Source organism: Gigantopelta aegis, chromosome 8, assembly GCF_016097555.1.
Source record: "Gigantopelta aegis isolate Gae_Host chromosome 8, Gae_host_genome, whole genome shotgun sequence".
Taxonomy (NCBI): Eukaryota; Metazoa; Mollusca; class Gastropoda; order Neomphalida; family Peltospiridae; genus Gigantopelta; species Gigantopelta aegis.
This window is the reverse complement of record NC_054706.1, coordinates 2,688,603-2,705,376: the sequence shown is the minus strand read 5'-3', so window position 1 is coordinate 2,705,376 and position 16,774 is coordinate 2,688,603. Positions and strand designations below refer to the sequence as shown.

General features: G+C 33.2%; 1 protein-coding gene across 7 annotated transcripts in view; it reads right to left on the bottom strand.

Moving 5' to 3' along the window:
* Nucleotides 1–16,774, bottom strand: part of LOC121379261 (ankyrin-2-like) — a 253,747-nt gene that overhangs the window by 36,490 nt on the left and 200,483 nt on the right. For all 7 annotated transcript variants that reach the window (XM_041507782.1, XM_041507784.1, XM_041507783.1 and 4 more), the window contains 3 exons: nucleotides 7,625–8,713; nucleotides 3,799–3,915; nucleotides 2,117–2,164 (listed from right to left, as the gene is read on the bottom strand). In XM_041507782.1, coding sequence (XP_041363716.1) covers nucleotides 2,117–2,164; nucleotides 3,799–3,915; nucleotides 7,625–8,713 — 1,254 coding nt within the window. The remainder of the gene's footprint in view (nucleotides 1–2,116; nucleotides 2,165–3,798; nucleotides 3,916–7,624; nucleotides 8,714–16,774) is intronic.

Sequence of the window (16,774 nt, the reverse complement as noted above, 5' to 3'; positions counted from 1 at the left end):
CACTAACAGAAAGAATTTCTTCAGATTTAATAAGTCTTTCTTCCTCATCTGTTTCCTCTGAATATGGAATGGATTCTGTTTCAACAATACGTTCATACAGAATGGATTCTTCCTTTTCAAGAATTTCAGTCTTTTTGATTGTCGCACAAATTTCTTCTGTTTCCTCAATAACAATCTCCTTTTCTCTGACCTCCTCAAATTGTTCTTTTTCAAGAGTTTCTTCAAAAGTTATGATTTCTTTTTCCAATGAAGATGCAAGAGCAGCTTCAAATTTCTGATCATCGATTGTCTTATCCTCGACAAATGTTTGGGAAACCCTTTTACCTGCTACTCATGAAAAGCCCAGAGCCAATCCAGGGAAGAAGGCATTAAAAAACAGAGGGGAGGGTTTGTTAGTGAACCCACAAGAGTGCAGGTTAATACATTGTAATACAATTAATAATGAGAAACTGTAAACATGATTGACAGAAAAGTGAAAAGAGAAGAGAAGTATATTTGCAGGACACAGGTCTACCACGAGACAAACTCACATGAAATTAGTTCTACTCTTTATCAGAGACAACAGAAACTACACTGTGTATGTAGAACATCAAAAATATAAAAAGAAATTAAAATAAATAAGATATTATTTAATAAACTTAAATTTTTTACTGAACACATTGATGCCATGAAATACATCTGGAATGATAAAACTCTGAAAGAGAATCAAACTGGGCAACGGGTTCCCTGCCAGTTGCCTCAGTAATACTCCAAAAGTGTACCACCATAACTACCAAAGGTGTACCACCATAACTACATCAAATTATTTTACCAATGTCTTGATCACGATCTTGCAGCATATCCCCCGAATCTAAATCGTTTATGGATTATGAAACCAATATAATTTTTCAGCATATTGTACTTTACATATCACTGATAGCATAATAGCAGATACCAAATGCAAATATTATTATCTTGTCTGAACAAAATAATGTTGGTGTATCACAGCCACCTGATATCATCAGCCCTGGCAGTGGTCAAGTTGTTTGGATTTACAAGGAAAATGTGGGTTTTATCCCATTCTTTTCCTTAACATGACCAGAAAATGTGGGTTTTATCCCATTCTTTTCCTTAACATGACCAGAAAACGTTTAAATAACTCAACTGGTGGGAGTGGACAAACTAATATATATATATCAGGTGTGAAGTTTTGATTTATATTTAGGTTTAGGTGAGGTTTTTACAAACCAAATGCACTTCAGCATCACATGCGCATGCTACTTCCAAAATATTCTTATATTCAAATATGTCAAATAAACATTACAATAGTCATTCTAATATACATTTACATCAGCATTCATCTACTGAATGGAGCTACACCAATTCTGACTTGGTGCAAAACACATTCAACATTTTGATCTATAATATATACATATATATTTAAAAAGGTCTTAGAATGTCTGAAAATAAAAAAGAAATATTACATAATGAACACAACACCTAGTGAAAATCCATTCACAGCAATGTGTTTTGAATAGCAGTTGCATGTCATCAATTCTTTCAATATCACTGACATAAAGAGCAAGCCATTATTTCAATATTAATCAGTGTCATCCAGAATATTACTAGTAGTATTACACAATTTCAAACAATAGATGGATTTGATTTCATATTATCAACAATTAGCACAGAATTATGATCTACTCTTAGAAGGAAAATTGTTGCTTGCCATCAATTAAGAGATAGGATCTGTAGTTACCCGTATGAAACCGCCTGGTTAAAACAAAAGACACTGCTGTAAAGTTACATCATAATTCTAAATGAAAGAATCATAAACCTGCTAAATTTACAACATGATTTTCACATACATTCATTTACCTAGTTAATATTTGGGCACAAGCAAAATATATTACTGGTATAAACACATTACCTTTGTTACACTTTGTAATACTGCATTTGTTTAATGCTTATATGCTAAGAGTAAATTCAGGATTTATTGTTTAATTGTTATTCAGGGACTATGTTTTTTTTGTTCAGATTGGTTCTGACATGTTGTAAGTGTAGCAGGCTTACAGTAAACTAAAAGGGTTTTTGTGGGAATGAGGGTGATCACATGCTGCACAATATCAGCCTGTACCTGATGCATCTGGGTAAATATCCTTGTCCTCATCATCCAAAGAAGCTGCTTGTGGGGAAAAAACGTGTCAGTTACTCAACAAGTGTTCTCTCTTTGACAGACCTCGACAAGTCACACTTTAATACTGTTTTGTCATTCACATATAATACACTGAATTCCAGGTTGTACTCGTTAAACTGACTTCATTGTTAAAGTAGTTACGGTGGATTCAATATTTAAATTAGCTGAACTGAATTACATATTAAACTAGCTGAATTGCAATAATGATCTGCTGTTAACAAAATGGCTACAAATTACTAAGACTTATTTTTCTTCTTTTTTTCTTCTGTTTGTTTTGTACTAGTTTAGTCACAACTGTACTAGGGAAAGTCGCCCAAAAGAATCTAATATTCAGTTTATATATAACTTGTATGCCTAAGACATCTTACCTAATTCTGTTTTGATTTGTTACATAAAGTATTTGCTAGTTAGGTATACTGGGTAGAATTTCTTACAAATTGTTACTTTAAAAGTTTCACAAATGCACACACACAAAAGACAATGACTTAAAATGTATGGACAAGTCAATTTAAATGGCTCCATGTATATCATGAATATTTTAATAAAATAACTTTTTATAAATGTAAAAATATCCACATAAGGCATGTTATTGTATACTTCAGCGATAAAGTTAAACAGATATAAAAAAAATAAAAATAATAATCATCATGCATTTAACAAATCATCTAAAATGTGGTGCTCATTAAAGAAAATAAATTCACAATATGCCAAAATACGGCTTCAGACTAAAACAATGAAATGAAAGCTAAAAGACAAAAGCTTCAAAAAAGCTACTTTTGAAAACTCCCACAAGAATGACCCACTACCCTTCTAAGTTTTTTTGTTTTGATTTATTTAAAAAGAAACAAAAATTCTATTAAGTGATTAGCACTTAAGTACCATATGTTTTATATACTGAACAAATGAAATGCTAATATTTTAATATATATATTTTCATGATACAATTAATTTGGTAAATAACTGTCAAAATTAGCCTAACATTGACAAGACATTGGTAATTTTAACACACACACAAAATCTAATGAGAATCACACTGAATAATAAAAAAAAAAATAATAATAAAGAAGAGTAAATATTAATATTCATATTTTGTTTATGTTCAGCATATTTTGCAATTAACATGGAGAAGTATTAAAGAACACTGCATGACCTTCTTAACCAGCTACTTGTGTACTAGATAACAAATGAGTGAACATATTTACTGACTCAAATTAAAATTTGTTTTATTATTTAATTAATTTATGAATTTATGAATTAATTAATTTATTTACTTATTTATTTATTTTCAATACAGTCTATAATTATGAATTCTGTTTGGAGTTCTAAAAGCAAAGAATTTGATTTTTTTTAATGAAAACCTTTATTTAAAATAGAATCTAGGAAAAGATATATCTTTTGTTATCTTATAATTATACCTTTTGTACAAAAGTACCCTGAAAATAATAATTAAAAAAAATATATATATAAAAAAAAATAATAATAATAATAATAATAATAATAATTTATGTTTGTGTACGGTAATTTAGCTTTTTTTTCCCTTTAAGTAAACCAATACAGTGTTTTTCTTTATTTTGGTATTTTAGTGAATTAGTTATTTCTCTGGCCATGTTTTAACATCTAACCTTTTTCGTCAACTTTTATTCCAAAATATGCTACATAGTCATCTTCGTCTGGGGGAATGCTGTTGTCCTCAGTAACAGTTATGACTGGCGTATCAGAAAAATCAACCAAGTTATCAACTGAAATAACAAAAATCATCATAATCTTCTTCCAAACTGCGCAAATGTGATCCATCAACAAAAATGTGCTGAAGCAGAGAGAAAATGGCAACACTGAAAGCAAATTTTCTGAAGCTGACAAGAAAGAAATACATACAATGTATATTTATTTATAAATAATAATAAAACAAAAGTATAAAAAATAAAAAACAACACTAATACAGAAAATCAGTGAGTACATTTGTAAATAATTTGTAAACCATAATTTGATAGTGCTCTGGCTGTAATATGATGTCAGTTAATTAGTTGCATGATTCATGTGATGTGGCTTCCTTCGTCTTCAGATTATAACAGTTTATAAAACAGAAATATCTTTCCTTTAAAGCAAGACAAAAATCACTATCCCACTGAACAAATACAATATGAATATGCTGCAAAATTAACAAACAGCTAGATCAAAAGAAATGAAAATAAAGAAACACAGTCTGTTTTATGCGTTTTGTGTCAAGTGTAATGTGAGAAGGATCTGGCTGCTAATATTCGTTCCTAGAAATACACTGTACATGATTCAATGGTCTATTGCAGAACTCTTTTTTAATGCTACTCTTGTTTAATACTTACTCTATAGATCTGAGATTTATTTATAACATTAAAGGCACCAGCAAATAATAATTACCTGTGAAAGCCACCCCCATCCCCCAAAAGTCTTCTCAAAATAAAAAATAAAAATCACCTCTCATTCACATTTCTGTAGTTCTCAAGAGATAATGAGGCACAAACTTAACACAAACAAGATGGCTGAACAAACTATGTTTACAATTCAGTGGTGATCTCACCACTGTGACAAGTAACCCAAGTAAACAATGATTCAATATTTTAAACTCAGAAAGAATGAGCATCTACTGACAAAATCTATCACAACTAGCATCCATTCACAAACCATCCTTTCACAACTAGCATCCATTCACAAACCATCCTTTCACAACTAGCATCCATTCACAAATCACTCTTTCACAACTAGCATCCATTCACAAATCATCCTTTCACAACTTGCATCCATTGATAAAATACCCATTCAGAACTAGTGTCCATTCACAAAAACACACATACAAGTAGCATACATTCACAAAACACTCATTTACAAGTAGCATCCACAAACATCTAATATACATTACATTAAAAACATGATACATACATGTGTATATATATATATATACATATATATACCTCTTAAACGTAAAACAGTTTTAAGTCTTTTGTCTTTTGTTATAAATCAAACTGCTAAAACCATGCAAAATCAATCCAACCACAAATTTGAGAGTATGTTAAGACATCCACTTTAATCATAACAATGCATAATTTGTAAACTTATAACTTACAAGTAAAGGCACCTGCTATTCACAGGTAAACATGTTTGATGTTTGTTTGTCTACATAAGTACAAAGTAACCAGGTTACTGAATTTGTTACTTTCATGAATTTTCAACTTCAGTTCACATACAGTGAATTATTGGAGAATTTCAGCTCTGTACAATGATTCCAAACCTAGTACGAATCAGGTGTCAATGAATTCTAAACAATAGCTCTCAATAAATAACAATAAAAACAAACAAAAACTAAAAATGTTGTTGTTAGATAACTTTGACCAAACTAAAATAAGATAAAAATCAATCGATACTGATCAGTAATAACTCATTCAGTTAGTGACAATGAACCCACACGTTTGAGACCCATCACTACAAGCAGCGATCTATCTATGCTGCTGTGTTGTAATGGGCACGAACTGGAAACAAAGATCATCCACTTAAACTGAAGATGGTAAAATGGAAAGTTCAGGGAAAAAACAAAAACATCCCAAAGCAAGCAGGTCAGTTTTGAATTTCACCTGGGCTCGAGTCATCTGGGCCAGGCTTCCAGGAGACTTTCTTGACCAGTCGCTTAGCGAAGCCTGAGTCTGGCAGTTCACGCCACTCTACAGCCAATCAAAACAGTGCTTGTAACATAATGCAACAGTGACACGTCGAAAATAAGTTGGGCAAAATGCATTGAAGGAATAATGTAAAATTCTAATGTATTTCCAGTATAAGTAAGTTATCATAGTAAGACTAACAGTTACTCTATTATCCAACATTAATAAATACCGTGTACCTAAACCTAGAACCCTGAAAATATTTATAAGTTGATCCATGAGAAACAGCCTTAAAATACTGTAGTTTTTTTTGTTTTGTTTTTTTTACACGTGTGATATTAGAAACTATTTTAGGAACTTCAACTTTGCACATGGTTATCCCATTTCCAATAAAATCCAGCATCAAAAGAAAACATGTCCTTAATACGCTGCAGAAAACTATATCTTTATAGCACTGTACAGTATGGTACAGTGCACAGAAGACAACATTATCAAGAGATAGCTATGATATCCAGTGTGGAACAAAACAAGTTGAATGCATCATCTATTTTTACAATGTCATGGTGAATAACTTTTGTTGGAAGTCAACTGTTTTTTTGCACCAATATGATTCCCCAGTTACCCCAGTAGATGCCAGTGTAAACCAAGCTACTCGTGTTGGTGTACATATATGTCTTATAACAGATTGAATAATGATTAATGTCAATAGGTCAATAACCAGATTTCAGAATAAAGGTGGGCAACAGGTGGTTTGCAGTCTACCGCTTTGAAATTAGTGATAGTTGTGAATTTAGTTAAGTGTTCTGCTGTCTTGGCATATGAGATTGCATGTTATTCCAATGATTTATTTTATAACCAAAACTGATGTAATGCCCCAAAATTCAAATTAAAAAAAAAAAAAAAAAAATCATGAAACTAACATATTTGAGCACAAACACAGGATATAATTAAACAAAAACAATTTGCAATATTGTACCCAAAATAGTAATATTTCTTGTGTAATTTTCTGATCCTCTTTATAAGTCAACCTCCCAAATTGTGAAATAATATTTGATAAAAAAAAAAAAACTTATATGTGAAAATGTACATTTGGTATGATTTGAAAATCGTTGCTCGTGTGTATCAAAGTAAGAGCACATCTTGTTTTAGTACTCACAGACACATATGCTGGATTTACTTATCATACAGCTATGTCACACAGGGGCATATTAATATTTTACTTTCAGATATTTATCATGGTAGTAAATGTAAACCCTAGTTACCCAGATAACCAAATAACTTTTTAACACAAAACTGAGAATGGCTGACTTTAATATTCATGTGATGCAGTCCAGTAAGGCAAGCAGTGCACCCACCAATACAAGTGTGTCCACACTGCAACCACAAAGTCACAAACAAGCAGTCTTGTAGTCTACATTTATTCATTTCAACTTTTCCACTGGTCACCTAAAACGTACAGCAGATATCGTTAACATATGAGTTCAGTGCATTGATAACTAATTCAACTTCCGATTCCTGTATCAAGGTATCCACAGCTCATGCTGCATGTTTTTGGACAACATTGTTCTTAGTAGCAACCATCTATCAAAGCTTTAACTATAGTATTATCAGACACTCATCCACTCACAACAAAATGAGATTACAGACACATGTAAACCATACACACACCAACATATCACTCACGGCAAAGCACTGCAAATCTAAGAGGTCGCATATCCAGCTACCAGGTATATACAGTCATCACCACACATAAAACCTGAAACCATCACCATCCATCGGTTCCAAAAGCTAGACTATTCTCTAACCAAAGCTAAAATGTTACCTGTCGCAGGATCCACAGAACTTTCAGCCTGGGCATCGACTGAACTTCCATCAGGTGTAATCTGGTGAACAGACCTGTGCATAAATTGCTCTCCACGGTCCACAGAACTTTCAGTGCCCTCTGCTTGAATGGCTCCTTTCCTGAGCAGGTCTTCGACAACACTGATGCTTTGTTCGATGGCTTCCTTGGATCGTTTCTCCTCCAGATGAGCGGTGGTGAACTTGGTCTGAACAGTTTCATGCTGTGACTCAAACAGACCGATGACCTGTGAGGCATTATCCCGACCTATTTCAGCAATAGGTGAGTGGGATCGAGGGCTGGGAGCAACTTCTTCCTCGCTTACAAACCGCTGTTCTAAGGTCTCGTCAATGGATCCAGACCTTGAGCGGACTTTTCGGACTTCTTCACTGGCTATCAGCCTCCTGGTGATGATGGTGCCATCATCGAGAACCTGTTCCACTTCTCCAATGTCAGCCTCCAGATTGCCCTCCAGTTCCTCATCTTCATCAGTCTCTGACAGATCCGATGGTGTATCCATTCCTGCTATGAAGGCAGACTCTGTCCCAGGGATGGCTTCATCAATCTCATACTCTTCCTCAAAAACACCCGTAGTCTCGTCAAAGGACTGATGCTTAGTTTTGATGTGATGGACCATTCTGTTCATGATGACATGCCTCTTGACCACACGGCCATCGTCAAGAACCTGCACAACATCTTCTTCCTCCTGGATACATCGCGGAGGCTCGTCAAATGTTTCAATAATATCTTCAGCTACGGTTTTTGAAACCTGGTCGTCCTCTTGCACCTCCTCCTCACCCGTTTCAGACATCAGACTCTTTCGAATGTGTTTTACCGAGTGGCGTCTCACTATGTGGGTCATATGTACGGTTCCATCAGGAAGAACCTCTTGACGGGTTTCTTCCTTTGTTTCCAGCACAGGTGGTCCTTCACTTTCTACAAGTTCCATGATGTTACTGTCAGATGAACCTGTTTTACTTGGGGTACGGATTTTGCGATGTCGAACTACTGTACCATCAGGGAGGACTTCTTCATAGTAAGATTCATCAGATTGTAGACTAGAATCAAAGACTGGAATAGACCAAATTGGCATGAGGTATTGTTAGTCGACACCATTAAGGAACTGGATCAAACTGTTACTAAGGACAAGTTGCTGCAAACAATGTCTAACTGTAATAAATAACATGACTATTGATCTAAGAACAAACTACCAAGCCACTACAGTTAAGTTTTGTAACTAGCAAACAGAACACAAAGCAAACAGGCACAAACTTGTTAACAGTCACTCCAATTAGTAGATGTTCAAAACACGTTACTTCTACATGCAAGTGATGAACCATTTGCAACAATTGAAGGAAATCCAAAGAAAGCCATGTTTAGTGACTATTGTTAGGCTGCTGGAACATGAAACTGTATTAGAATGAAAGAGTTTTAAAAATAAACCACACACATGTAAGTGTATTAGAGCAATCCGATTTAGGGAAGTTAGAGGGGCCACTCTTCAACCACGAGATATGAAGTTTAGCACAGAAATGCAACTACAACTCTAGCACTGCAATGACAAGTAGTAATTAGTTTAAAATCAAGCCATGGAAATTAAATTAAAATTTGACACTGTCCCTGACTGCATCTAAAAACACAACCCCCAGAAAATTCCATGCATGAAGCTGGAAAGGACTAGTTTCACTGGCAAATGACCCGTTCTAGAACAATGTTAATCAGCTACACTTCTAGACCTGTAGAAACTGGGGCATAAGGGTGGAGGTGGCATGTGCCCCCACCACCCCAACATGAGGATGAAAATGTTGGGGGGTTTTCCTACTCTATATAAAGATAAACATTGGCTTGTGTCCCTCTTTAGTAGAGATTGTGTGCGCCCACCCCCCCCCCCCCACCCCCCACCCCACCCCACCCTCAGATATTGTTCCCACAGGCCTGAACTGTTCTAGCAGCCTGAACCCCTTCCTGAAAGCAATGAGAAACCAGAACCTAAGTGTCTCAATACCATGTAAGAAGCCAATCTGGAATCGTCACTAAGAGACCCAGTCTACGTACAATTACAGCTGCAATCTGGATGTATTTTAAATCAATAGGTTTTTGTCACTGGCATATCATTCTTTGATTCCTGTTAGTCAGATCTTACTTTATTTTACAATCGGGGTCACATTCAAAAGCAGTTTTAGTGAAATTGATACCTCATTGTGGGATGCCAGTACAGATTTTCAATGTAGTAGATCACATGAATGTGTGTAGAAAGCAGAAAGACAACTTATTGCCTTAAGAGGAAAATATTTCTATATATAACGTCCACTGCATTTAGATATAATACAATATTATAACTGGGGGTTTTTAGTGTTCAAAATGGTAACAATATGAGTTGAATACACAATTAATGACATGCATTGACAGCAAAAACATACACTATTTAATAAAACAAATTCTGTGAGTTTTTGTTGTTTTTTATATCTGAATTAGTAAAGATATTAGTGGATAGTGAGGATAGATTGCAGCTTTAAAGTATAACCGAATACACGTCTTAAATATTCCATACTTAAATACAGTGACTGTAAATGGAGACTACTGATACAATACGGAACCTACAATACAGATGTCTACATGCAGTGACTGATGTTAACAAACTACACCGTCTATATTAAGTTTCAGTTCATGTGCATCTTGTCTGTAGTTAAAACTACTTCAAAACACACTAAAATACTACTAACAAGAAAACAAAAAAAGTGCTAATAATTTGGTGAATATGTTTCAAACACTGAAGTATGATTGATGGAGTTAAAAGGTTACAGTCATTTTAGTCCTGTCATAAACAGAATACAGTTACCAGATAGAGACATTGTGGTAAAGTGCGACTGCATACGGCTTGTTCTTTAAACAAACTGTTATCTACCAACTGATCTGGTGATCAGCTAGGAAATACAAGATAAAATGGCTGATAAAATGAAGCCAACTTATTAAGTCCTAATCTAGAGCATAATAGCCAAGATGTTAGGATTGTCTGTGTCAGCATGCTATATGTTGATTAGTAAAACAGAGCAATATACCATTGCTCAAAATCAATAAAGTATCTATTCTACATTTTTGTGTTTTAAAATGGACTTTATATTTAAGTGTTGTTTGTCACTGTATGCATAAAGATTCATTTGTAATACTTACAAGTGTGACAATTTAGTTTAACTACATGTATGCATACTTGATGGCAATAAAACAAACAAAAAATATATATATAGATATATTTTTTAATTGTATGTAAATTCCATGAAATAGTCATGCAAATTAGGTCATGCTTGTATATGAATGCTTGATGAAATGATGAAGTTTAAAGCATTTAAAGCAAGGTTGGAGAAAATGGTTATGAGAGGAAACAAACATTTAATTTATGACATTTTTGCAAAAACTATGTCTCACACCCAGACCAGTGGGAGGGTGCTGGTGGTGTGCACCCCCAAGTGAATGTAAAGTGCCCCCAACATCTGTTATTTATTTGCTTTTAGTGGGAACATGTAATAGCTTGGTGGGCTTGGTATATGTATTTCTGGGGTAGATTGCTGTATGTATAATGCACACATTATAGTACTTTTGAATACTGCAGGTGCTCTTTTTAAACAATTCACCCCATGTCTAAATACTATATGTGTTCTTTTTAAATGTTGCACCCTCTCTCTAAAACAAAAGCTTGCATTCGCTTCTGTGTCTATTACTTTGCTGCCAAGTCAAATATATGGTTACTTTGATGTTTGGTTTGGACACTGATAAAAAAAATCCTGTTTCTTCACATGCCACAGAAGAAAATGATTCCAATGACCATCATGGTCTTCTTGACCATCTCGAGCTATGTGTACTTGTGAGTCTCATGAAAACTGATTTATGCTAACATAGCTTGGTTTCGTACATCCTTTGTAAGGTATGAAAACTTATTTATGCTAAAATAGCTTGGTTACGTACATCCTTTGTCAGCTACCAAATTTTAAGGTGTAGTATATGGCTAAGAAATCTGTTTAACCAACCATAAAGAATCATGTTTAAATTGACCAATGTTGCTGTACAAATATTGTATTAACAGTCATGTGGTATGACATCTCAATTATTTAATAATCATGTGGTATATGACATTTGAATTATTTAACCATGTGGTATGTGACATTTGAATTATTTAACCATGTGGTATGTGACATTTGAATTATTTAACCATGTGGTATGACATTTGAATTATTTAATCATGTGGTATGACATTTGAATTATTTAACCATGTGGTATGACATTTGAATTGTTTAACCATGTGGTACCTGCATGACCATGTCAAACTACATTTGAATTAACTAACTGTGTCTTGTCATAGAATCTGACCGTTTGAAATGATAACTCAAATAACCCATCATACTGAGATACAATTTGACCCATCATCTGGTATGACATTTGAGTTAACATATCAAATGGCGATGTTTTTAATGTATCCATTCATGTACTGTGAAATATTTAAATGTGAATTATCATAACCAAGCAAAATTCAAGCCAATCAATATAAATATTTTATACTTATTATACTGTATATAAACTTGCCAACTTTTTATTATCTCATATTTAATGAATCAGTCCTTCACATCCGAGGTGAGCGATCACACTTGCATCCTTAAACACATACTAATTTTATCTCAGAAGTGCTTTTAATCGTCCACCTAAAAGATGGTTTCAGCAAGCCTCCATTTCAGCTCGATATTTGACAAACCGCTGCTTTAACCACAGCCAACTCGTGTTTGAACAGTGCTGAATGTGTGCTAGTCAAAACTTCTTTGTGTCAGTATGTGCAAGCTTTACTCAAGATCTTTCCTATATATTGCAAATCACTCGCCTGGAGCTTATGAGGAGTGATTTATCACTCGCCTGGTATTTTCAAATGTGAAGGACTGATACAATGCAATTTTGTACCGAGTTTGATGGCTGTAAGTAGGAAAAGTGTTTAAGTCGACAAGATAAATATTAAGAAAAGACGGTGGTGCCATCACTGCAAACTGATATATGTCTGTGTATTGGAGCCCTAGGTAATTCAGACATTCACAGTTAAATTAAACAGTGTAAAGAGATAGCTGCATTCTGACAACAGATGCATGCAGAAATTTAGTAATTAGCTCTTCAAAGTATGAATGGAATAAAAAGAGGGTCATGCAAGTTATCAAATCTCCTACTTTTGATTTAATTTCTACACAAGTCAAAAGATGTTTGACAGCCATGACAGTGTAAGAAAATGATAATCTATACATTTAAAGAAACAATACCCATTATCCTGTCTCAATGTTTTATCATAAATAAACCTGATGCTGAATGAATTCACAGAAATCTGTGAATCTGAATGTCTGAATAACCTTTTTGCCTTAACGTATATCAGTATCCTTGTAGGGATGGGGGAAGATGATCCATTCAAGGTTTCACTCATGCTTGTTTATACAAGTGTGTGTGTGTGTGTTTGTGTGTATGTATGTGTGTGTATGTATGTATGTATGTATGTGCATGTGTGTGTGTGTGTGTGTGTATGTGCATGTGTGTGTGTATGTATGTGCGTGTGTGTGTGTATATGTGTGTGTGTGTGTGTGTGTGTGTGTTTAATTGAACATTTCATCTCAACACCTCGAAAATGCAGAGATATAATCTTTCTACTGCATATCTGAATTTCTTTACTGGTATGTGTATGTATTTGCCAAATATTAATTTAATTCTTTTTTCATCTTCAGATATTCCTAAACCTGTGATTATGAAATATTTGTAATTAGGCTTAAATCTGAAGTATGGATTCAGGGTTTCTGCCAGTTGGTACAAAAGGGTAAACATTACATATCCAAATTCTTGGAAATTAATAGATATAATTGTATAATCTTTTTGCTGTTTAAAATTTGTCAAAGAGCATGAAATGCATGCAGTGTCTATTTTCAAAGCATTTCAAAGCCATAAACATCTAGCAGAGGCACTTAAGGTCTGTTTGTTTTTATTACGTATCCTCAAATGATTTTCTGGCAGAAATCCTGGGATCCTAATGTAAATGTATTCAGCTTATGTTAAGTTTCACAATCATGGGTCTTTCTGATAAACCTCTGGTACTAGAGTAACTAGATGACAGACCAGTGCTTTTACCTCTTGTACAATCTTATAGCCTTTTTATGAAGAGATGCCCTGTATGCTTATGTACAGCAGTGACAATATATTAAAGACATGGAAAAGAATAGAAAAGAATATTTTACCCACCAGGGTTTCTTAATGTGAATATTTACAACGATAATCATGGGATCACTTTCTATTTATTTTATCATAATTTAAAAAAAAAAAAATTAAAATCAAGATCACGAAGTTTTGAGGTAGCACTTACAGCCAGGAATTCTGTAAAATCCAGAGGCCTCTTATGTCTATTTTATTGATGCAGCCAACAATTGTATACAATACCCCAGGACATTGTTTAAAAAGTTGCTATTAAGAAACATGGTGTTGAATTATATTTTGGAATGAGGTTCACATTGAAGCCAAAATAAACACACGTGTTTCTATTTAAATAACATGTCTGACATTAAACCTGTGGACCCAGTAAGACAAGTGGAAGGTTGTTACTGGTCACGAAAGTATTGGCTCTCATTGCCAAATATCAAATATGGCAAATACAAGATCATAATCTACCAGAATGTAGCAAGTTTCATAAGGTGGTAAAAAACAAAAACAACATTGGTAGAAATAATGAGTTACCAGAGAATAAAAAACAAACAAAAAAAACCCCCATCCACAGAAAGACCCCCCCCCCCCCCAAAAAAAAAACCCAACAAAAATATAAAACCCACCCCAAGTCCTGACTCAATATGTGATCCTGAAGTTAACAAGTTTGATAAAGGTTTATAAACAGCCATTAGAGAAGGTCATAAACAACCATTAGAGACTTGGCAGAGGACATGACTTACAAAGAGATACCTAAAGACTGCTGTTGGATTTGATGGTGTGAGTGTGAGTTTCTGTTTGAAGTGATGAGCCATCATCACAGTTCTAACTTACTGTAAAAACTTACCACAAGCCGCAAATCAGATTCACACATAATATTTCAAGTTACAGCAAATCTATTTGTTGGAATGTGATGAACATGATCAATAACAACACACTTATCATTGTATTTCATAGCAATTAACCCCAAACAATCACACAACACTACATGTCCACCATTTCATCCCCTCAATCTCCATCCACTCATAACACACAAGTGTACCAGTAGTTTATAATTATAAAAAGATTTTTAAAATTTCAATCTGTCTAGATTTCAAAAGTCAAAAATAAATAAAATCAAAGAAAAAATTGGCTAAATAATAATGAAATTTTAACCTTTATATTTCTGCTATAACCACATTTAAATTCCATTTATATTTCAAAAAATGATCATATTTTTTTTTCTTGGCAAATAAATATTTACGTGGACATAGTTTTCTCAAATTTTAACCTCAAATGTTTGTTTTGATTTTCTATATGGTTGTATTTTAAGAACTATTTGCTTGGGACAAAATCCACAATCAAATTTGTACATGAGTCATAATTATAACAGAAATATGGAAGTATTTTATAACAGAAATATGGAAGTATTTTATAACAGAAATATGGAAGTATTTTATCAGAAAAAAATCTTTCTTCTTTTTCTGACATTCAAATAACACTAGATATGTACTAAAGTAGTGTCGTTAAATAGAATGAAAATAATTTTCATCAATTATTTCTTTCATATTAAACTGACAAGTAAATATTTTATAAATACCTATTTAACTATATAAATACTCTACCTAATTTAGCATTTACTTGTTTGGGCTCTCATTGATGTACAAGGTGGTGTTTACTCTTGAAATTAAAATAAAGATGTCAGTAAACAGGAGATTTGTGACCTTTATTGGAACAGACTATAACACATTTTGATCGATATGTGTCAATTTCATTTACCCTTAAACAAACTTTTAAAACTGCAATTAACTGATTATTTTAAATTGCAGCATAAATTAATTATGACCAGCATATTTAGTGAATATAAATTCAATATAAGTACATTAGAAATTTACACAATCTTACAACCACTTAAAGGTGCTATATCAGAAGTTATATGTGAGCATCTGTTTGTGATAAAGATTCTCCAATAAAAATGTATTTTCTACTAGCAGATAAAATTATTTCCTATAGTCATTGATGGGTATATAGTTAAAGGTGTAGCCTTTAAATGTTATAGCAAAATTTAATAAAAACATGATTTGCAATAGCTGTCATTATGCAACTTTGAGATAGCACCTTTAATACCAGTATAATAGATGATAGATCACAAACACAAAATGGTTCTTGACAGTTTTGCTCAAAAGTTACTTATAAATGTCTACAAATATTTTGTGTTGGAGGGGAATAGGGGTAAACCATCATCAGCAACGGTCCCTCACATATTGTAACAGCAATGAAATTGATATATGTTGATCAAAATATTTTATAGTATGTTCCAATAAAGAGCACAAATCACCTGTTTACTAACATATTTCTTTTAATTTCAAGAGTAAACACCACCTTGTACATCAATGAGACCCAAAACAAGTAAACACTAAATTAGGTAGACTATCATTAAATAGATATTTACTTGTCTGTTTAATATATAAGAAAATCATTTTTATTCTATTTCCAACAGCAATAAGTGCATAAGTCTGCTTAATTTTAAAATGTTGAATTGTCACAAATATTAAAACTGCAAAATTAAATCCCCCAGTAGCAACATGATCATCACATATAAAAGAAAAGAAAACGAAATCTACAATACTGTATCCAATATCCCCATTAAATGAATGTGTTTAATGACCTGTCACAAACATAAAGACAAACAAAATAAATGGTCATGCAAAAGGTGTGTGCACATGCCAAAATAAAGGGACAAACTGTTATGTGTGTCAAACTGTTTAACTTTAGCATTATTCATTCAATTTTGTTTTTCTATTGAACTTCACATATTAATAATTTTCTTTTTCTTTTCCTTTTTAAGACACAAAACAAATAATATTCACAAATAATATTAGTCATTCTGTTGGCAAACATTAATCATTCTTAAATAAAATAACCATTTTTGAACAAGGAAACAACTTA